A 25,074-nucleotide genomic window follows, 5' to 3' on the forward strand; every position below is an offset into this window, starting at 1 on the left:
TAAGCAAGAAGTCAAATTCTAGCTAAAGGTAACTATTAGTTTACATGAATTTCACTTCAAATTAATTCATTATCAAACTCATAATTCATCAGTTCATCACATTTACCTTTTACTTTTTAATATTTGAGTACATTTAAAGGTAGTGACAATTTTTATTTTATTTTGTTGGCTGGATACTTCCACTTATAACTGAATACGATTTAGACACATTATGGATACTTTCACTTGCACTTAATTTCTCAGTTCATTTTCTACAGAGATTATACACTTTAAATATTTAAAATTTTAAAACTTTTCCTATATAAGCTGTGCCCTAGGTTTAGTGAGGCTCAAAGGTTTTTTTGTACATAGCTAGGACTTGGCAAGCCAGTTGGATATTTGCGATAGCATGTGGACATGGGACCATTTATTAAATTATAATAGTAATATATTCATAGATTCTGACATTTTAAAATAAGACTGATGATGCAGAGAATATGTTCTCATACCATCTCTAGTACTTTCTTGGGTATTAAACACATTTAAAAATGTTCAAATTCACTGTACTGAAATTCAGAGTCCAGCACTTAAGGACTGCAGTACATATGATAGTACTGTATTACTGTAATAAGAATGTGTGTGCGCACGCCTGCATGTGATTGTGGATGGGGGTGGCATTAATTCTCTCTATGTTTCACTGCATTGAGTTCTTAGTATATTAAAAAATTTTAGTTTAATGATTAACCTTTCTCTTTGTATGCACCAGACCTCAACACTTGGCCCATGAGCTCATAGTTCCTGTTTAGATCTTAGTGCCTAATCATCATAATTCCTTTGGCATTTACGTGGCCGCCTTTCTTTCATCATTACTTACAAACAGGATGAAGAGATACTGAGACAATAAATAGTGAATTACATAATTAAGTGGATTGCCACCAGTGTATTGCAAAGAAAATATCTATTACACATAAATGCACACAATTGCAACATATTGATGAGTACAATTTGAGTCTCTTCTTAACCAAACCACTGTTTTTACACTTAAAAAAAAGAAGCACTAACAAATGATGGGGTTTGACTTTGATTCAAAAAGGTACAGAATATGCTACACAGGTTAGTAGAGTAGAAAATATCAATTCACTTCAATCAGTTACCAAGTGTTTGGTTATTAATCTGGCTAAGACAAGGCAAAATCCTAAAAGAATCCATAGTTATGCTTAAGGCCGAAGCAAAGAAAAGAAAGAAAATGGAGGTAAAAATGAACAGCTCAGTAATGAAACGGTATTTTGTCAGAAACAGAGAGAAATTGTTTTTATATAGCTTTAAGAGCATGCCAGTGCAACTGCCTTGACAATCATGCTAGAAAAACATCCAGTTTCACAGTTCTGTCTAGTCCTCCAGGGTAGCACAGTGAGCCACAGTTCACAATGTGGGGATTAGATGCTTCATCGAATTTGCTCAAACCCTTCTCGAACAAACCTTTAGGCAAGCTGCCATTGCCTGGAGTTGAGGGTGGGTCCTGCCTTCCTCAGAAACTATGTCATGGTCTGCCCAAATTTTGTTCTGTCTTAATATTCTGTTTCCACATGCTGCTCCTGTGCAGACCCCCCCCCCAGAAAAAAGGTAAAAAAAAAAAAAAACACCCTCTGAGCTGTGTCTTGCTGTGAATAAGGATTTCTTATGAAATTGGTGATGCTCCAGTTTCAACTGTCACTACATTCTCTTTACAACAATATAGTGTACCACAAATAAATAGATCCAGTGACACCCACTCACACTGTTGTTGTATGGGGTGCAATAACTCATATGTGCAAACAGGTCATTGTATCAGCAGGGAGCTGTATGAATAGAGTTTGCTATGCAGCAGGGAGTAGCACTGTCAGACTTTGTGAAGCTTAATGTGACTATTATAGACGGGACCTAAAAATAACCATAGCATAAATGACATACTGATTATTTTAAACAAACAAACCTGAACAGAGAGTTGAAAGCCAAGAGTAAAATTATTAACCAACCAATTACAGAAACATACTGTATGTAAAGTATAATGCAAAATCTGCATTTAGTTTCTGTTCAGCAGGAATCCCCACTGTTCCAATGCTTCTAGTCTGAAATATTTCATTTGAAAGATGATCATGCAGAGTATGACACTGATTCCAAAAAGTGTTTGACCTTCATGCTCTGACCAACTGCTGCTTGCTTGAAGTATTCAAATAAGACGGAGCATCTAATCCCCGTGTTGTGTGGACCCTGAAGGAGCGCTCCATTCTAATTGGCCACCTGCCACGACTCAAAAAAAATGATGCGAAGCTTCACATTGTGGTCTTTATTTGAACTTTCTACTCATTAAAATAATTTTAACAGACTGAGCAATAAATCTTGCTCTATAATCTCTAATCTAGTCACCTCCTAGAAGAGAGTTGGTATTCTTTCTGAGTGTTGACTTCTGTTAGAGGTTCTTCCATATGAGTTTCACTAATCTACTCAACAACTACAAACGTCAAGCTTTTATGGTTCACAATTTTTTGCTGCAGTCCAGAGGGCTAATTGGGCGGTATTATTTTTTTCATCACTTAAATGTCATTCTCAAGAGTTTTGGGTTATTTGGGTACATTTAAGTTACAATGCTAAATAAAGGGAGTCTGGTACAATAAGAAAGTACAGTGAATACCAGAATGGAGTGGAGCTTTGCTGGAGAGATTGTGAACATGTCTGATCTAGTTTGTAGCCAAATTTATCCACTAGTCTTTAGTACAGGGCTTTAAAAAATAAGTTCAAGAGCAGGAAGATGTTGAATAAGGTGAACAAACACAAGTGTCTTATTGACTGAGAAACCAATGCTCAGCTTGATTTCAGTATCTTGCTCTGCATTATAGTACTGCGTTTACCCCACATCTTCATGAATGACTATCAATGAACTCAAATAGGTTAAAACCACTGACCCAAACATGTGTGCCTTCAATTCAAATTCCTATCTTTGGACCACTGACTTCCTTCCTTCTTTTCCTTTGATCTTGGCTGCCAGAGCTGCCAGGATGTTTTCCTCTCAGTTCGGTGTGGGAAGGAGACCAGTATTTGACAGTATAAACAGGTTGTTTTGACAGTTTGACCAGAAACTAACACAATCTATGCAATGCAATGAAATTGAGTAGAATAAGTCAGAGGAAGCCTGCATGAGAAATAATGTGTTTTTGCAACATGTCTTCTCCAGTTTTATGATTTAATTTGGCACATGGCACAATCAGCATGTATACATCTGGTATACATAAATAAATATTAAATATATTTATACATAAATATACATATAGAGCTGTTAAAAAGACAATTGGTGTGGGATTATGGTGTTGAGAATTTGACTAGTACAAGTACTCTGCTTTCTGGATATTGATGCTTTTAATCTAGTAGTAATGGTCATTAATATGTTGAGCTCAATGGGAGTATAATCTTCATAAAAGCCCTATACATATATGTATGTATGACCATATATATATATATATATATATATATATATATATATATATATATATATATAAAAGAAACACAGGTCTACACTGAACTAATGTTATTCAGTGTAAACAGGCCACCATCTCCTGCTGGGAGGAACCTTAAAAAGTCAGTGGAATCATGTCAGTTAGTTCAGTTGAATATTAAGCTATTTTTTTCTTTTACATGTAAAATAATATATTTATTTTTGTAATTCTTAAGCAAAATTAGACATATATAGCTTTTTTTTTAAAGAACAAAAAGTGCTATTTTGCAGAGGCGCAGCTCAAACACTACTGGTGAAAATCATCAACATGGTAAAGAAGCCCTCCTTGTCCCACCCCAAAGACACAATGTTCAACAAAAAAGTAGGGTAAATGTCCACACACACACACACACACACACACACACACACACACACACATGGATAGTCGTGTGTGAGTGTGCATTTCATGAAGATAGTTCATTTTGTCATAAAATATGCAATTTTCTCTTAACAAAACACTCACAGTAAAGTCTGTATCTTCAGTCTTGTCTTATGACATAGTCGTGATCAGACAAATTATTACTGGAAATAAGGAAAACAAAGGCAAAAGCATGTATGAGTATATGCAACTGAAAAAGCTGGTCTGGATTGCTTCAATTCTCTACACATTTTCAATACGTCACTCTTATTTTTCAAGAATCCAATCGTTCAGGCCAAATAAGTTCCAGGCACGCACGTCACTGAAAGTTAAAAAGGACGAAACTAAAAATCAAGCATTCGTGTAAGGCATTGATGAGAAAAAAGCAACACATATTATGCAGATGTCATCTGAGAGGTCACTGTTTTGAAATGTGTTTCCCACACAAGAAGGAAATGGGAAATAAAAAAGCACTTTTTTCTTCATTTTTGTTAATTATTCAAAAAAAGTGTTGCCAATAACTGCCCAGTCTTCTTAAAAATGTTGTTGTACCCCCCATTTTTAAAATGATTATTAGAAAAAAATACTGCTCGAATTGCTCATCCCATTGGAAGGGAACATGACATAGTTCACAACCAAATTGAATCAACATTCAGAAAGCAACTGCCTGTGACAAAATGTGTATTCAAAATCTTTCGGCTTTTTTTCTCTTCCATAACTGTGATATTCGTACAAAACCCAATACTCTTCTGCACCCTCCTTAAAGCTATACACGGGTGGTGGAGTGTGAGTGGGCCAGACCAGCTGTGCCAAAGCCGGCTGTGAAGGTGTTATAAGGGTGCAGGTTGGGCATGGGCACCAGCGAGTTGGGGATCATGGTAATGGTGTTGGGTGTCATGAGAGGGATATCATCAGGTGAGCGGCGCAGAGTCAGCGCGTAGTCAGGAAGCGCGGTGAGCGGCAATGCCTCTCCAGCTGGTGTGGCATCACACTGATTCACTTGCAGTGATGCAATCTCATCCTCAACATTGGTGCCATTGACATTGGCATTGGCGTTTGCACGAGGTGGGCTGCCTTGTGGCCGCTGCTCCTGGCGTCGCTTGTCCTTGCGGTAGTAAAGTGCAGCAAAGGCAAGCACGTTGAGAAAGAGCAGAGAGGCACCCACAGCGATGGTGACACTCAACTCTGTTGAATAGTCGCGTGCATTCTCAACAAGCAGTGGCCCGGTATCATCATCTGCGCTATTCCGCCGTTCTGTACCGCTCTCGCTATTGTAAGCTGGTGACATAGGTGGCCGTTTGGTGTTGAAAGACCAGACCTTGCCATTAGGCCGCTTGGTGGCCAGTGAGTTTTGCGTGGTCTCAAGGGGTGGCACTCGTGTAGTAGTTGACGTGTAGTGGAACATGTCATGCAGGTTGTACAGGTGTGGCACCAGATGCTTCCAGAAGGCCACCTTAGTAGCACGGTAGTGGTCACGAACACGGGGCTTCAACCCAATGTGGAGGTACAGCTGGTCCTGAGGGTTGTATTTGGACCAGGCCACTTCCTCAAAGCGGTTGGCTTTTGTGTGGATGAACTTGGTGTCTTGAGGCACCGGCTTGTTGGGGTCTCTGCAAAAACACACACATAATATTTGTTAGAATTATTGGCTTGTGCTAGATGCCTCTTGAATTTAGAAAATGTCTTAATTCATGCACTTGAATGTTATGCAGTAATATTTTCTTTAATAAACCTGAACATAAGTAACAACAAGCCTGTAACAACAATGACGAGCACTATTTGCATCAAAGGACTATCAGAGGATGCATTTTGTCCAGAAAGGTCAAAGTGTGAGAGTAAGAAAAAGTGTTACTTTTTAATGAAACATCAATCAATCTTGCTCTATTATGTAAATACAGGCCAAGCAGCACCAGTTTATCAGGAAAGGAGGTGGGCCTTTTAAGTTTGCATGGGTTTCCCATCTTTTGCTGGTTTATGTAATGTTAGTTACACTCTATATGGCCAAAAGTATGTGGACACCTGAGCCTAACCCCCATATGCAGGTCTTCCCCAAACTACTGCCACAAAGTTGGCACACAAATGTATAGAATGCTTTTTATGTCTCCACCACCATAAGGTGCAGGAGGCATTATGTTTTCGGGTTGTCCGTCTGTGCGTCCATCCCGAAACCTTGTGAACGCGATATCTCAAAGGCTTATGAAAGGAATTTCTCCAAACTTTCACCATTTTGTGCGCTTTGGGACAAACATGAACTGATTAGATTTTGAGATCAAAAGGTCTAAGGTCAAGGTCACTGTGAGGTCAAATGTCTGTCCACAAACCTTGTGAACACAATATCTCCAGGGCAGATGAAAGGAATTTCACCAAACTTTCACCATTTGTGCATTTGGGGACACAGATAAACTGATTAGATTTTGAGATCAAAAGGTCTTAGATCAAGGTCACTCTGAGGTCAAATGTCTGTCCGCGTGCGTCCGTCCCGAAACCTTGTGAACACAATATCTCTAAGGCAAATGAAAGGAATTTCACCAAACTTTCACCATTTGTGGATTTGGGGACAAAGATAAACTGATTAGATTTTGAGATCAAAAGATCTAGTCAAGGTCACTGTGAGGTCAAATGTCTGTCCGAAAACTTTATGAACACAAAATCTCCAAGGCAAATGAAAGGAATTTCACCAAACTTTCACCATTTGTGCATTTGGGGACAAAGATAAACTGATTAGATTTTGAGATCAAAAGGTCTAAGGTCAAGGTCACTGTGAGGTCAAATGTCTGTCTGAAAACCTTGTGAACACGTCTCCAAGACTGATACAAGTAATTTCACCAGGTCACGATTACTGTGAGGTCAAATGTCCATCCCCAAATCACAACTTAATAAGGCGTGTAGTCTACCAGGCGGAGGCATCCCCATCGACGCCGTTGGCGTCGAGTTCTATCTAGTTTTTAATGTTGTAGCATTAAAATTTCCTTTCACTGGAACTGAGCGGCTTAAACATGTTCCAGCATGACAACTGGCAATGCCCCTGTGCACAACATGAGCTCCAGAAAAATATAGTTTATCAAGGCTGGTGTGGAAGAACTCGAGTAGCCTGCACAGAGCCTCAAACTCAACACCACTGAATACCTTTGAAATGAACTGGAACACCAATTCTGTCCCAGGCCTTCTTGCTGGACATCATTGCCCAACCTGCTGTGCTCTTTGTCTGGGAATAAGCACAAATCCTCAAAGCCACATTCCAAAATCTAGTGGAAAGCCTTCCCAGAAGCATGGAGGTTATTATAGAAGCAAAGGGGGAGATCAAGTCCATATTAATGCCCATGGTTTTGAAATGAGATGTTCAGAGGTCAGGTGTCCAAATACCTTTTTGACCATATAGTGCATTTTAATAGCAATAAAGTTTCATATTTATATATTGAAGACAGACATGACCATTTATAGGTAAACTTGTCTGTTGCTTTGGCAATCAGTTTCTCCCTTTGGACATGACTGCCCTTTGAAGAATATGTGTTTCATAACTTCAGTTTGGGATGGATCCTACCAGTAACGTCACACAAATGTCATATGTAAATAATCACATGATTCACATCTATAACTGAATAGAACTCGACACCAACGGCGTCGATGGGGATGCCTCTGCCCGGTAGACTACACACCTTATTAAGTTGTGATTTGGGGATGGACATCTGACCTCACAGTAATCGTGACCTGGTGAAATTCCTTTCATTAGCCTTTGAGATATCACGTTCACAAGGTTTCGGGACTGACGCACGGACGGACGGACGCATGGACAGACGGACAACCCGAAAACATAATGCCTCCTGCACCTTACGGTGGCGGAGGCATAAAAACCAGATGGGGTTATTTAACACTTCAAGTATTATGTTTCATTTTCCCAGATGGATGTTTCAGATATAGTCCTTTTTTATTTTTCACATTTTTTCCCACATAATTTATTTATTTTCACATGGTAATTTTTAGATGTGGTGTTATTCATGACATATCATTCAAATTATTTTTTATGCCATTTTGATTGGCTGAGTGAACTGCAAATAACTGCCTACAAATAATGGTCTGCTCATGCACAGTTATTTTGCACTTTTGTATTTTGAGTTCTATGAGATGTAAATAAAACAGTGATTGCATCTGATTTCTTTGTTATCATGCAAACTTTATAATCAGTATTTCAAAAAAATTTTGATAAAACAATTATTGAACTCGGGCGGCACGGTGGTGTAGTGGTTAGCGCTGTCGCCTCACAGCAAGAAGGTCCTGGGTTCGAGCCCCGGGGCCGGCGAGGTCCTTTCTGTGCGGAGTTTGCATGTTCTCCCCGTGTCCGCGTGGGTTTCCTCCGGGTGCTCCGGTTTCCCCCACAGTCCAAAGACATGCAGGTTAGGTTAACTGGTGACTCTAAATTGACCGTAGGTGTGAATGTGAGTGTGAATGGTTGTCTGTGTCTATGTGTCAGCCCTGTGATGACCTGGCGACTTGTCCAGGGTGTACCCCGCCTTTCGCCCATAGTCAGCTGGGATAGGCTCCAGCTTGCCTGCGACCCTGTAGAAGGATAAAGCGGCTAGAGATAATGAGATGAGATTATTGAACTCGGGCAGCACGGTGGTGTAGTGGTTAGCGCTGTCGCCTCACAGCAAGAAGGTCTGGGTTCGAGCCCCGTGGCCGGCGAGGGCCTTTCTGTGCGGAGTTTGCATGTTCTCCCCGTGTCCGCGTGGGTTTCCTCCGGGTGCTCCGGTTTCCCCCACAGTCCAAAGACATGCAGGTTAGGTTAACTGGTGACTCTAAATTGACCGTAGGTGTGAATGTGAGTGTGAATGGTTGTCTGTGTCTATGTGTCAGCCCTGTGATGACCTGGCGACTTGTCCAGGGTGTACCCCGCCTTTTGCCTGTAGTCAGCTGGGATAGGCTCCAGCTTGCCTGCGACCCTGTAGAACAGGATAAAGCGGCTAGAGATAATGAGATGAGATGAATTACTGAACTCGGTTTTCACAAAATATCATGATTTGTTCGTGTCTCACAAGCAATTATTTACCTCTGCCTTTGACATTGGCAAATAATTGCTGTTTGCTCACCGCTAACAAATCACAATAGTTTGTTCAGCCTTGTCCAGTAATTGCTTATTATTCACATGATATTTATTTAAAATGTCAATGTGCAATTTCAAGATATAACATTGAAATGCACTTTCACATTTTTTCCACATGTAATCACATACTACTCTCATAATCACATATAGAAAATCATATGACCACATGTGAAACGTATGCTATTTTTCCATAAGAGGGCTGCCGGTCCTCCATTGACATGCCCTGTATAGGGTCCATCCCACTTGACCCACTAGAGAGCACAACAGCTAACTGATTTCATTTACAGATTGTATATGAATAATTAGTGTTAGAAATAACCAACTGGCTGACTGCAAACAGCAAATATATTTACTACCTCTGTGACTAGACTGTATATTATTTAGTGTTTAGTGATAGTGTACTAAATGTGGAGATTGGGATACGCTAATGCCACAATAATTTCAAACACACAATGGGCTAAATCGAGCTATAGATATCATGCTTATACAGAGAGCTAATGGGAAATGTGCAGAAGGTCAGTGATGACTATATACAGAATGACACAGAGATCACAGGCAGTGCACTGCAGCCATGCACATAGAGCACATTATCTCCCTTGGCACAGTTTTCAGATATACAGTGGTGCTTGAAAGTTTGTGAACCTTTTAAGTTTTTCTATATTTTTGCATAAATATGACCTAAAACATCATCAGATTTTCACACAAGTCCTAAAAGTAGATAAAGAGAACCCAGTTAAACAAATGAGATGAAAATATTATACTTGGTCACTTATTTATTGAGGAAAATGATCCAATATTATATATCTGTGAGTGGAAAAAGTATGTGAACCTCTAGGATTAGCAGTTAATTTGAAGGTGAAATTAAAGTCAGGTGTTTTCAATCAATGGGATGACAATCAGATGTGAGTGGGCACCCTGTTTTATTTAAAGAACAGGGATCTATCAAAGTCTGATCTTCATAACACATGTTTGTGGAAGTGTATCATGGCACGAACAAAGGAGATTTCTGAGGACCTCAGAAAAAGCGTTGTTGATGCTCATCAGGCTGGAAAAGGTTACAAAACCATCTCTAAAGAGTTTGGACTCCACCAATCCACAGTCAGACAGATTGTATACAAATGGAGGAAATTCAAGACCATTGTTACCCTCCCCAGGAGTGGTTGACCAACAAAGGTCACTCCAAGAGCAAGGCGTGCAGTAGTCGGCGAGGTCACAAAGGACCCCAGGGTAATTTCTAAGCAACTGAAGGCCTCTCTCCCATTGGCTAATGTTAGTGTTCATGAGTCCACCATCAGGAGAACACTGAACAACAATGGTGTGCATGGCAGGTTGCAAGGAGAAAGCCACTGCTCTCCAGAAAGAACATTGCTGCTTGTCTGCAGTTTGCTAAAGATCACGTGGACAAGCCAGAAGGCTATTGGAAAAATGTTTTGTGGACGGATGAGACCAAAATAGAACTTTTTGTTTTAAATGAGAAGCATTATTTATGGAGAAAGGAAAACACTGCATTCCAGCATAAGAACCTTATCCCATCTGTGTGAGAATGGTGATGGTTTGGGCCTATTTTGCTTTATCTGGGCCAAGATGGCTTGCCATCATTGATGGAACAACAAATTCTAAATTATACCAGTGAATTCTAAAGGAAAATGTCAGGACATCTGTCCATGAACTAAATCTCAAGAGAAGGTGGGTCATGCAGCAAGACAACGATCCTAAGACATTCTACCAAAGAATGGTTAAAGAAGAATAAAGTTAATGTTTTGGAATGGCCAAGTCAAAGTCCTGACCTTAATCCAATCAAAATGTTTTGGAAGGACCTGAAGCAAGCAGTTCATGTGAGGAAACCCACCATCATCCCAGAGTTGAAGCTGTTCTGTATGGAGGAATGGGCTAAAATTCATCCAAGCCAGTGTGCAGGACTGATCAACAGTTACTGGAAACATTTAGTTGCAGTTATTGCTGCACAAGGGGGTCACACCAGATACTGAAAGCAAAGGTTCACATACTTTTGCCACTCACAGATATGTAATATTGGATCATTTTCCCCAATAAATAAATTACCAAGTATAATATTTTTGTCTCATTTGTTTAACTGGGTTCTCTTTATCTACTTTTAGGACTTGTGTGAAAATCTGATGATGTTTTAGGTCATATTTATGCAGAAATATAGAAAATTCTAAAGGGTTCACAAACTTTCAAGTATGCTGGACTTGCATACAGTTAAAATTTTTTTTTACACCTGCTAAAACATCCATCCATCCATTATCTGTAGCCGCTTATCCTGTACAGGGTCGCAGGCAAGCTGGAGCCTATCCCAGCTGACTATGGGCGAGAGGTGGGGTACACCCTGGACAAGTTGCCAGGTCATCACAGGGCTGACACATAGAGATAAACAACCATTCACACCCACGGTCAATTTAGAGCCACCAATTAGCCTAACTTGCATGTCTTTGGACTGTGGGGGAAACTGGAGCACCCGGAGGAAACCCACACAGACACAGAGAGAACATGCAAACTCTATACAGAAAGGCCCTCATCAGCCACAGGGCTCAAACCCAGGACCTTCTTGCTGTGAAGCAACAGTGCTAACCACTACACCACCGTGCCACCCCTGCTAAAACATATTTTCTTAATTCATATCCCTGTTTTCAAAACTCAAATCCACAAGCTCAATCTCAGTTCATCAAAATGCTTTGCTCTCATTGAAAAGCAAACATTTGACCCAAAACATATTAACTTTCCTCATAATCAAACTTTGCCTTTAAAATACATCAGTCCAGTGCAGTGACTAACCATGAAGTAGACACTAGTGAAATAAAACATGGTTATCAAATATGCAATGAACTGATAAGGAACCATGTGAAATCCATGCAAAACTCAAAACTGGATTTTTTTTGGGGAAAAAAGTTACACACAGATATTTCTACAGAAAGAATGACATCATTAGAGACAAAGAACAAAATTGTGGATTTATTGTGTCTCAGTTTAATGTCAATGGCACCATCAGCCAGCTGCCTCTCAACTCTGTATTAAAAGCATATTCTGTTTTGACCTGCACTGATGCAGTGACATACTGAAATATAAAGATGATGTCCTGATTATTGAACGCTATGTAGAAACAGCTCAGGTTTGGCTGTATGCTTTGTCTGGCTTTCCACAAACGAGGACATAATCAATAATTGTTGCACGTCTTCGGTGATGTGCTGTCTTACAACTTTTCTTCCACTTCATTGACCATATCCTCCTTTCCTCTATCTCTACCTTTTCCCATTGGGCCTTCTGTTTGGCTGTTTTCCATTTCACCAAAAATAGCAAACAGCTCACCTGAGTACTTTTACATCTATGTACCCAAATTGCATCACTTCAGAACTAGATGCTACAGTTTAACTTGATAGTGCTTACAGACTCTATGAGAGAAGTGTGGAAATTGAGGTCCATTGTGCTAAAGAGAGTTTTTGTGTACTGAATTACAATGTTAGGTTGATTATGCTTTGTGATAAATCTGCATTTTGGATGGATCAGTTGAATACTGACTAAAGATATGCTAAAAAATATTAAACATTTTCCTTTGGGTAACTAAAGAAAAGGTTTCTGGAATTGAGAGTATCTGAATTAGTGCATTAGAAACAACAGCAACAACAAAAATCCCCACACATTATTGCAACCTAAGACAGCCGATAACAAAGTCAGACATGTTTTTGTTTAATTCTCAGATTGTGACCTCTGCCAAGACACTTCTCTAAAAGCCACCTACAGTATAGGAGGTAGTTGCAGCAATGGTGAAACATAAACAAAACATGCTAATGGACAAAAAAAAAAATCCTTATTGCCTCAAGGCAGGCTTGTAGTACTTGAGTCCAGGAATCAGACTCGAGTCTGACTTGTGCCCTAATTTTAAGGACTCGTGACTTGACTTGAACACTGATGACTCGGACTCGTGCATTAACTGCATTCGGACTCGTAAACTGGAGACGAGGACTCGGATTTTTTCTTTTTTTTGGTAACATGCCATAATAATTTAGCATAAGATATTTATGTCTACATTAATTTTTGTGCTAATTTCATGCAAGAGAATGCATATTCACCTGTTCATATGTCATGTTCAGGAACAAACTAACGTTAATGGCGCTAAAATGCCTGGAGAGAATGCCCCAGAATTGTCCACTTTACTTATAGAGACTTCTCATGCAGTGGGAAAAAAATGCACTGCTATGTGTTTCATATGTAGAAGAACTATCGAAGAGATGATGGGGACAACCTTGAACTTCAATCGTCATTTGGTAAGACTCCACCCAGAGAAGTAAGTGACATGCTATGTTCATTGCTCTGTTGATAGCGGGGCTTGCTTGCTGACCAATGAACTAGCTAGTGTTAACCCTCTCTCATGTTATTTGCCCTGTTGATAGTGGGCGGGGCTTGCTGAGCGATGAACAAGCTTTTTATCTGCAGCCTATTAACTAAAATGGGGCAGTCCAGCACAGTAGCAGAGATGGTTTCATATAAAGGCAGCAACAGCCATCATCAAATGGTGCGGTTGGAGTCTTGTTCTTGGACTCGACTTGGATCAATAGTGGACTTGATTCGAAATTTTATTTAATGACTTGGACTTGACTCAGACTTGAACACCGGGGACTCAAGACTGAACTCGGACTCGAGATTTAGTGACTCGACTATAACACTGCCTCAAGGTCACTTTAAAGAACGTTCATTTATGCAATCCAGTTTTCTGCAATACTAACTCTATGAGGCTCAATGTGGTAGTAGACATGCTGCCTCATGATTATGCAACATCTAGACAGACGAGCAAATTATCAGAACATTTGACACTATATCTTTCAAACAGAAACTGTATGGAGGTGAGAACGAGGACTTCATGAAGGTTAAAAAAATCAAAAGCTTGAGCAGAATTTGTGTGACATTTTTTAAACAAATCTCTTGCATAACCAAGAGTATTGATGATAATTTGCTAATCTACAGCAGCTAAAATCAATGCCACACATTACATGTACACTTTATTTACTCTATGTAAGGCTTCAGTAGAGGTATGGATCTTTTAAGGATTTTGGAGATCATCTTTTGAGAGAGGGGCTAAATGAAAGGCCATGTGTCAGTGAAAGGCTAAAGGTGATCTGACTTCATGTAAATACCCTAACAGCATATGTAATTGCTGATTTTTTTTAAATAAAACTGGTGATTTTGATAGATTCAATGGTTTACTTTATTTTCATCCTCATTAAACCCTTCAGTAAGTCCTGTGGATGGGTTATTGTCACCCAACATGTCATGATGTTGGGCGTCTAACCAAATACTTAGGTAAGAAAACTGTGTGCTTTATTTTGTTGCCTGTATTTACTGTATATCTGTATGTATTTTGTACTTGCAGTGTTTGCAAGTGAAAAAGTTGGATGTGGCCTGAAATATCAGCAAAGATTTAAATCTGAATGAATGAATAAAATAAAATTTAATAAAAAAACTCACTTATAAAGAAAGAACTTTCATTGCCTTTCATTTCTATTCATTACATGTACTGTTCAACAATGTTGCTAAAATCTTCTGCCTTTTCTCATACTCCAATCATAGCCATTTTAACTGGTGCAGCTTGAATTTTATTTGAGACTGTTTGAATGTTTGGGAGAAATTCCTTCTTCTCTTCCACATCTCGATAATTCAATCTCTGTTCTCTTATCTTTTTTTCTCTGCTTCCTCTAGCCTTCTCTGCTCTACAGCATTTATTGTTATTACTGTGCTTATTGATGTTTAGTCATCCTGTTTGGAGGTTCATCTGGATAGCATGTGTGGCTGTTTCATTTCACTAAATTATTTTGTGGCTTTTTGGCATAAAATCACACTTAAATCTATTCTTTCTTTGCTTCTTTGTATTTTATTGCCAATATAAATTTTTTTTTTCATTTAGTAGAGAAAGATATACAAATGAACATATTTTATGTGTTTGGGTTCCAAAAAAAATTAAATGTGACAAAAGTTTAAGTGGAATTCCTTATTCCAGTGGAATAAGGAATAAAGAGGTGAGCTTTGGTTATTGAGAAATGTGTGCCAGGCTGCAACAACAGTATATGCAAGCAATCATGAAAGACTAAAAATTAGTTTCAGCTTGGCAATGGAAGGGAAATGAATGAAAATCCAATGAATCAGCTAGTATTACTGAAGAAAGTCATGCCATGAAAAAAATCCAGCATTCTAGGTGGACTTCCACTGCTGTTTGGTGAGGAAACATGAAATGTTTTGATGAAACTTTGGAGCTAAATCCTTGTGATTGATGAGATGTTTAAACTTCTCTTAAATAACAGTATTTGGGTTTTTAGGTAATTAAATTAGAAATTTGTTTTTGTGGTGGATGTCGTTGGACAATAGTGTTTTGTGTTTTATATAGTATGCTGGTCAGTATGTGTTCATGTATACTCTGTATGATTCTGAATGGATATTTTGGTTTTGGGTAACACTAAATCACCCAAATGTCATAATGATAATCTTAGAATGCAAAGAGACAAGTTACATTTAGGAAGGTTTCTTACAGCCCAAATCATTGAAAGGAGGGACAGTGTGGAAAAAAAGAAAGCAGTGATTTCTAAATTTTCTTTGACTTGTATTTCATTGCAGACAGTATGAACCCAAGCTATTTCATGTTTTGTCTGGTCAACTTCATTTCATTTTTAATGTACATCCATTCCTGCATTTCAGGCCTGCAACACATTCCAAAAAATTTTGGATAGGAAGAATTTAGGGCTAGAAATGACGTAAAACAATTAAATAATGATATGATTTGAAACAGCTAATGTCAACAGGTGACTGTAATCATGATTTTGTACAAAATCAGTAGTCAGGAAAAACCTCATTTTTGAGGAGCAAAGATGGGCAGAGGATCTCCAGTTTGTCAACAAATGCGTGAGAAAATTAATGTTTTTATTAAAATTAGAGAAAATTAAATGTGAAATCTTTAAAAACAATGTTATTTAAAGAAAGCTATGAAGGGATTTGGACATTTCACCCTCTACATTACATAATATCATTAAATGATTCAAGGAATCTTGAGGAATTTTGGTGCGTAAAGGGCAAGGGCACAAGCCTAAGCTGAACATCCGTGATCTCTGATCCCTCAGATGGCACTGCATCAAGACCCATCATTCATGTATAGGTGATATAACCACATGGGCTCAGGATTACTTTGACAAACCTGTGTCCAGCACTACAGTACAGAGTTACATCCACAAATGGCAGTTAACACTTTTATTGTGCAAAAAGGAAGCCTTATGTTAACTGTGTCCAGAAGCACTGTCGACTTCTCTGGGTTCAGATGTATCTGGGATGGACTATCATACAGTGGAAGTGTGATGAATCAGTATTCCAGGTCCTCTGGACCAAAGACAAAAAGGACCAGCTAGACTGTTACCAGCAACAAATCCAAAAGCCAGAGTCTGTGATGGTATGGGGTTGTGTCCGTACCTTTAAGCAAAGGTAACTTCCACTTCTGTGATGGCAGCATTAATGCAGAAAAGTACATTGAGATTTTGGAGCAACATATGCTGCCTTCAAGATGACATCTTTTCCAGGGATATTTCAACAAGACAATGCAAAACCACATTCTGCACACATTAAGGCATGACTGAGGAAGAAGAGGGTGCCTGTCCCCTCTGTCCCTAATATAGAATGTGTGGTGAATTTTGAAACAAGAAACATGACAACAATGACCCTGTACTGTTGCACACCTTAAGACGTGTTTTCAGGAAGAATGGGACAAATAACACCTGAAACGTATCATCATTTGGTGTCTTCAGTCCCTAAACATCTTTTAAGTGTTGTGAGAAGGAATGGCAATATTACAAAGTATTACAAATGCTTTACCATTCCAACTTTAAAAAAAAATGTGTTTCAAGAATCAAAATTGACGTGTTTATTTTGAAACAAACAAAATTCATGAGTAAAAGCTCAAATAATGTGCTGTTGTACTGTTTTGAGTGTAATACATGTCAAAGATTATTTAGAAATTGTTTTCAGTTTTAATTTGAATTTCAACATATCCTAACTTTTTCTGATTTTGGGTTGTAGAATTCTGACATGTGAAATTGTATAGAACATGGTCAATACTAGGAGACCTATAATAGAGACTAAACGAGTGTCAGTAACAATGTTGAGAGCTTACGCTTGAAACAGCCTCTAAACATGGCCGACATGAACTACACTTCCCACAAACCACAGCACCCTCTGTCTCCAGCCTATTAAGTACACCTGTTATTCATTTCTGCCTTAATCAGCTCCTCTACTTAAACCCCACTCTCATTCACTGTGAAGTACTGTTCAGTGTTTATCTTCTGTCATACTGAGCTGTTTATGGTCTGCCTGCCAACTCGCTATTTGACCTTTGTTTACGGTCTCCCTGACCTTGTCTCTTAGGCTGCTGGGCCATAGAAGGTTCACGCTGCACGCTGCACGCGTGTAAAGAAAAGTGGACAAACGTAGCATGACTTGCTCTGGGCCATAGAACGGCGTTCACGTTGCACGCTGCACACTGCACACTTCACGCGTGAAGCATGAAATGAACATGCACACTTTTTTCTAGGCGTGAAGACGGAAATTCCAGTCAATGCATGCGGTCACCGCCGCGCCAGCCAATCAGAACGGGTCTAGGGAGATAACGCTATGCTTTCAGGGGAAAACTTCAGAAAAAATATAATTGAATGGTATAATTGAAAAATAGTTCTTCATCGGGATTGTCAAGCAGATTATAGAATGTTCGGTGAAATTCACCACGGGTTTCTCTCAGAAGGAAGTGTTCTCGGCTCCAAATTCTGTTCCTTTTTCTCTTCCTCTGTCTCAGTAAAAGCAGAATGAGGCAATCGTCGTCATCCGAAGAGTCCATATTGTTGGTTACTTGGTCAAAGTAGAACAGACGCAACACGTGAACATCCAAGCATGAAGTTTAATGGCCCAGGGTCCGGTTCTTCACGTGAACGTGTAGCGTGCAGCGTGCAGCATGCAGCGTGCAGCGTGAACCTTCTATGGCCCAGCTGCCTTAGTCTTGCCTCCATTTCTCCATTTGCCGATTGACCGACCTCAGCCTGTCTCTTTGACCATGATTCTAGTCTACAGTTTGCTTCTCCCCTGCGCCTGCATCCGTAAGTGCCTGCACCCTGACAAGGAGCTGAAAACTTCAAAACGGTGTATTGATTAATTAAATATTTATGGCACAGAGATTATGTACATCCTATTGATCCCATGCTAAAAAAAACAACTGACCCAACTTTTGAGAAATTTCTTCAGTAACTACTTTATTGGCACTCTGATCAGGGTCAAGTGGATCTGGAGTCTATCCCAGGAACACTGGGAGCAAGGTGAAAATACACCCTGGATAGGAAACCAGTCAATTGCACAGTACTATGCATACACTTTCATACACATCCACAGCTTGGGGCAATTTAGTGTAGTTAATGCACCAACTGGCATGGTTTTGGGATGAAACTGGAGAACCCAGATGAAATCCATGGGAAGCAGATATGGAAAGAACATGCTAAATTCCACACTGACAGTAGCCCAAGTTATCTCCATTATTTTAAGACATAAGTGATATGAAAGATGCTGATATGAGTTTATAATGCTGATGAGTCTTAAGTTACACACTGCACTCAACCCCCCTCCCCCCACAGATACCCTTCTCCCATGTCAACATTTTTTCACTTAATACTAATCCTGTCAGGCATTTTCCTGCTCAAAGTCATAACTTCCTTCACATGCCATAACAGCATGACCTAAATATCACTCTCTAACACACGAAGGTACCAATCAACAAACCAAACCCGAGACTGGTACCTTCATCCCTACTTCAGAGATCAGTGAGTGCCGAGTGAATGCTGTCTGTATGCCTAACACATGAATATAATGCATTATTAATTCCAATTGTCATTTTCTATTACTCTTCTGTCTGTAGGTTCAACAAGCAAAATATCTGACAGGCATGGTGTCTCCAGTGTGTTCAGTATGCCAAGTTTAAAGAAAGCCCAATGCATCTTCAACTCTGCATGGAAAAAAAAGAGCAGAAGCTTTTAGAGTAAATACAAATGAATAAATCAGCATGTTTCAGTGTGTTCTTCAGGTAGCGGCTTGTTTTTGATAAAAAAAAAACAGTGATGCAGGCTCTTGGCTAATTGCTTTGGAGAAACAGCACAGTGTGCATTGACAGTGAGTGCACTGATAGAAAGTGGACCGTATTAATCATGACAATAAAACATGGGGTGCCTCAAGCAGAGGAGCTTGACGGACACACTAACACCTACTCGCCTCCAGGGGACACTGTTTCCGCATCCACACTGGAGGAGCCTGGCGCTTGGGTGCAAGGTGGCCTTCAGTTCCCTTTTTGTGGCACTATTGATTTACTAACTGTATTAACATATGGCATTCCAGACCAAGCACAGGTCTCCTTCCTGTCATGTAGCCTGGATGTGAGTGGAATGGAGAAGTGGGGATACAGTATGAAGTGTGGTGAAGTGCCACAGTGTGGCATGATCTCATCCCCACCTCCATCATGCTCACATTTGGAGTTTAATCAACAGAATCAAGGCACAAGCTGCACTGAGCATCCAATCAAGCTTTGGAAAGATGATTCACCTCTGAAGAAAAATATGGCATGGTGATGTGTTTTACAAGCCTAGGGGCTTTTTTTTCCCTCCCGCTCCTCAAAGATGTGGGCACCTGTTTGCTTGCAGCAACACAAAAAGAAGGGAGGAAGGGGGGAAAAAACCCTCTAAAACCAGCCAAGAAAATGACATATTTTCATTTTTAGTTTAATGCTGTCAATTTTTTTTTTTTTTGCATTTTCAGGCCAGAACTTTAAATTGATATTGCTGAAGTGAAATCCTCCAGTGAGATGAGATATCAGTAGTGTAGCCCATAAATAGCCCATTTTATTAGGCTAGTAATAATCTTTGTTGAATACTGGCAGACAAGCTATGATGACTTTGTAGCTGAATCTCAGTAATTAAGTTTCCAAGGAGCAGGCGGCCGTGGTAAGGTCATATTGATCCTCCAACATGCCAGAGAGCCGGACATCAGTGAAGGCTGCAGAATCAGTGACTTTATAAATTCTTGCAGCAGACCCTGTGTGCCTGAGCCACAGTCTGAACCTGGGGCAATCTCGGTTAATAGGAAAGCGTGCCATGTCAATATATACCACACATTCTTGCCAGTAATAATCAGCCTAACTGACTGTGCAATGACTGCATGTGTAGTGCAATGCATGCATGGTGTTTTTGGGGAGCTGGTCAGGCTGAATTCAGGTCAGCAATGACATCCTTGTCATGACAGTTACTTGGGGAAAGCTGCAGCAAGATGCATAGCCAGGCAGCTTTGATGTTTAGGAGTATTTTTCACATTAGGCTTTTCTTTGTGGATCTTGCTTTAGGTGTGGTGCCCTAAGCGAAGATGAATAATTCACCAACTCTCTGTTGAATCGATGGCCTAATCTGATTTGTGGCATTAGGAAGCAGTGCACATGGCTTATCTAATTATGTGCATGCACATGCCAGCTGATTGCGACAGTGTCAATAGCGAAGCGGAAGTGGACTGTGTGAGAGGGTGTGTATGAGTGAAACAAGGGACAGACAGCATTCTGTCAGACACCCTACTAACCCTCATTTTCACTTTGCTACTTAGGAACAAGTATGTGGGTGCGATATTCAAAATCCACAGATGCAATGGGATTTTTTTCTTTCTTTCTCACTTTGGTCAAAAAATGCATAAACATAGAACCATGGATTTTTGTGACCTCAAGCAAAGCATTATAAGCTGCTTGTTTCTCATTCAACACAGTTTTGTGGGTCTTCACTATTTGTCTCTATATAATTGTAAAAGTGTACAAATGTTTATCACTTATAGCTGATGTAAAGCAGATTAAAGCACAGTTTTAATTCTCCTGTGATATGTAATTGTTAATATACAGGGCTGGCAGAGATCAAGTTTTGCAGAGAAACTAATTTTTCAAACCATTAAACGTGTTTGGTCTTAATGCTATTTGATATTGTTAGGACATTCTTAGAAAAAAGATCTGAGTTTTTACAAGGGATTTTTAAGGGCCCATAAGGGTTCTTAGAGTTCAACAAAGCATTCTACTTGGAAACAAGTCTAATAGGGAAACATTGTAGGATTGTATTTTGTTTATGTTTAAGAATTCCTCCAGAGAGACAACTGAATAACTTTTTTATGGGTTATACATTTTCAGTGTATGTAGAGAATCAAGAGCATTCTCTGTATGAAGAGAGAAGTTCCATCCATCCATTATCCATAACCGCTTATGTACAGGGTCGTGGGCAAGCGGGCCCCTATCCCAGCTGACTGTGGGCAAGAGACAAGGTACACCATGGATAAGTCACCAAATCATCACAGGGCTGACACATAGAGACAAACAACAAATTACATTCACACCTATGGTCCATTTAGAGTCACCAATTAACCTAACCTCTATGTCTTTGGACTGTGGGGGAAACCAGAGCACCCAGAGGAAACCCATGCAAACACGGAGAACATGCAAACTCCACACAGAAAGGCCCCTGTTGGCCACTGGGTTTGAACCCAGAACCTTCTTGCTGTGAGGCGACAGTGCTAACCACTACACCACCGTGCGGCCAAGAGAGAAGTTTATAATGTAAAATTGCATGTACAGTATGTGTACTCACTGGCCACTTTATTAGGTATACCTATACACGTTTTAATTAGCCAATTCCTTTACAGCAGCATAATGCATAAAATCATGCAGATACAAATCAAGAGCTTCAGTTAATTTTCACTTCAAACATTAGAATGGGAAAAATTGTGATCTCTGTGACTTTCACTGTGGTATGGGTTTTAGTGCCAGATGGACTGGTTTGAGTGTTTGAGTAAACTGCTGATCTCCTGGGGTTTTCACACACAACAGTCTCTAGAGTTTGCACAGGATGGTGTTAAAAAAAAAAAACATTGTGCGAGTGACAGTTCTGTGGGTGGAAATGCCTTGTTGATAATAGGTCAGAGGAACATGGGCAGATTGGTTTGAGCTGCCAGGAAGGATATACTGTAGCAACTTATATAATCACTCATTACAACTGTGATGAGCAGAAAAGCATCTTCTACAACAGCAGAAGGCTGCATTGAGTTCCACTCCTGCCAGACAAGAACAGGAATCTTAAAATGAACAAGTTCCTATTAAAGTGCTAGTGAGTACACAAATTATATAAATATCCTCTTAATTGTAAGTCGAGACGACACAAAATACTTCCATATGTTTGAGGGTACAGCCTTGGCTAGTTAATTTCCCTTGTATGAGTGGGGCTTCTGGATCCAAGCTCTGTTGACTAGGAAAATGAACTGACTGCACATAGCCTGCTAACTGAAAGCCAGTTGGACAACCTAGCAGTGAAAAGAACTGTCCTGGAGCAGGTGGAATTGACCCATGAAGGACAAAGTTGATGCCTCTGTGGAAGAAGGGGATCTTTGCCCTTGCTCTGAGGCTCAACTCTTTCATATGGTCATGACCCCAAGGAGCTAGAGAAGTTTGCTGAACAAGTGAAGCTGGAGCAGTTCATCACCTGACACTGGATTGGAACAGCCACATGCCTCCAGTGTCACCAGCCTAAATTTAGGGATAATACAATCTATCTGGGCTGCATGGTGGTGTAGTGGTTAGCGCTGTCGCCTCACAGCAAGAAGGTCCTGGTTCGAGCCCCGGGGCCGGCGAGGGCCTTTCTGTGTGGAGTTTGCATGTTCTCCCCGTGTCCGCGTGGGTTTCCTCCGGGTGCTCCGGTTTCCCCCACAGTCCAAAGACATGCAGGTTAGGTTAACTGGTGACTCTAAATTGACCGTAGGTGTGAATGTGAGTGTGAATGGTTGTTTGTGTCTATGTGTCGGCCCTGTGATGACCTGGCGACTTGTCCAGGGTGTACCCCGCCTTTCGCCCGTAGTCAGCTGGGATAGGCTCCAGCTTGCCTGCGACCCTGTAGAAGGATAAAGCGGCTACAGATAATGAGAGAGAGAGAGACAATCTATCTGGCAGAGAACCATATGTGTGCATTCACAAGCCTAGGGAGCACAAGCTCCATCACCTCCACTTCATTGAAGGAGGAGCCCACTGCAGGACTGGCCAAGAGATGGAAGAGCTGATGTTTCTTGCATGTCACCCATCTAAATCCTCCTACCCTCATGTCTCTTTTCCAGAGTGCCACAGCTAATGCCCAGACATCTGGGATGGGACCTGGACCGGTCTGTTTGAAGAAGGCTGGGATGACTGCCCTAAATGCAAGTGGGTCAGATTCTCCATGTGTCAGTGATCACCCAGCCATCCACCAATCAGGAAGCATCACACAGTGTGCCAGGGGGTATAGGCCTCAGGCCTTGGTGGACTGAGGCTGCCCACAGACACTAATCCACCAATGTTTGACAAGGCATTGGAATGGTGTTGGAAGGTGATTTCACCAAGATGTGCAAACATCTCTCTTGGTGCCAAGTGAAACTGAATATAATGCTATAAAAAGCATAAAATAAAGGTAGCAGTTAGTCTCTACCTTTCTGACCCAGTCATCTGGGGAACAAATTGAGTGGAATTTCTTTAGTTAGTGGTGGACTTAGGACCTGACAAGAAGGGTGGTATGAGGTGTGTTTGTGTGGCTTTAGCAGTAGTTTCTTAAAGTGAATGAGGGGAACTGATTTGATTAAACACACCTCTTGATATTGTATTCAGTCAAACCCAACCCTTTTGCATCATTTAGCACTGGTACCCTTATCCTCTTCCTGATTAATAGCAATCTCAGCCATATTTATGTAAATAGACATACACAACCCCTCTACATGCTTTTGGACTGTAAATGTGTACTTATTGTCACTAAACATAATACAATTATGATTTTAATCATAATTTGTCATGTTTATTTGAAAACATGAAAATGGTTATGTCTAGAGTCAGCCATGTCACATGACACATCCCACTCATAAATCTGGTAGTTGATTGGCATCTGTGATTTCCTCGAATATCCAATCAAATACAATGTCATTCTCACTTTTCACACTTAGTGGTCCCAGGAGACCTTGGTCAGATTACATGGTTTCCTGTGGAGGTGCAACCCATGAACATTTGCCACAAGTCAAGCTGAGCTGCGACACACTAGATGTGATAGTTTCATTCACAGAAGAAATGTCTCTTACAGCCTGATCCACTCAGACTGTCGAATTCCAACACACACAGGACATATCAGAAATCAGTGCTGTTAATGAGGAACAGAGGGAAAAAAAGTTCCTCTGTCAGTGTGTACGGGCACAAGACAAATGATAGAAATGAATATGAGATGGTGCTAGAGAGTCAAAAGCATTTTAAATGTGGCTTATTCAATTCACCCTTCCTTACTTCATAGTGCATCAATAACCAAGGCCCCAAGGGTCAATAAGTTTGAAAGAACATGCTGAAAGAACCTGTGGTATTGTCAGTAATGTTGACTGCACATGGGTGTAAGTGCAGGAAGCATGTTTATTAAAAAAACAACAAGCAGGCATACAATCCAAAACATTAGGCAGAATTAGAACCAGAAGACAGGCAATGGTCATGTGAGGCACAAACAGACTAGAAGAGGCAGAGACAAAAGGCAGAATCTAAAATACAAAAGCAAGTCAAAAACCAGAATAACAATATGAACAAAAGTCTTTGGAGGGTCAGACACTAAGGCACTGAGCAATACTTTGCAAAGTCTGTGTAAGTTCAGCATCCCTATAAGTGCGTGCTGATCGTGCTCTAATCTAGGAAAGTAAAAATGTGAAAGTAGAAATTTTGAAAACACTTTCGCAGTCATAACCCTAGCGTACAGATGTGCATGGACGAAAGTAACCATTCGAGGTGCGTCAATCACAGACACGCACTGACATGACAACCCTCCAAGAGTTCCCTCCGGGAACTAAAAACCTCCTTGGTCAGCCCCGGCAATGAGGACCTGTCACTGGACAAAGTTCCCTCAGAGCTTTGGAAAGACGTGGGTTTAGGCAGAGGTCTGGGTTCCGGTTGGGCTTGGTAAGGGAGCGTGGATGCAGGTGGAGGCTTGGGTTCAAGCTTGACTTGGCACTGGGCCATGACAGTACTGTATGGTAGGT

General features: G+C 40.4%; 1 protein-coding gene across 2 annotated transcripts in view; it reads right to left on the reverse strand.

Annotated features, from left to right (window-relative positions):
• Positions 1 to 4,049: 4,049 nt before the first annotated feature.
• Positions 4,050 to 25,074, reverse strand: part of nlgn3a (neuroligin 3a) — a 424,008-nt gene continuing 402,983 nt past the window's right edge. For both annotated transcript variants that reach the window (XM_060927489.1, XM_060927490.1), the window contains one exon: positions 4,050 to 5,476. In XM_060927489.1, the coding sequence (XP_060783472.1) occupies positions 4,633 to 5,476 (844 nt within the window). In that variant the 3' untranslated portion in view covers positions 4,050 to 4,632. The remainder of the gene's footprint in view (positions 5,477 to 25,074) is intronic.

Source organism: Neoarius graeffei, chromosome 8 (assembly GCF_027579695.1).
Source record: "Neoarius graeffei isolate fNeoGra1 chromosome 8, fNeoGra1.pri, whole genome shotgun sequence".
NCBI lineage: Eukaryota > Metazoa > Chordata > Actinopteri > Siluriformes > Ariidae > Neoarius > Neoarius graeffei.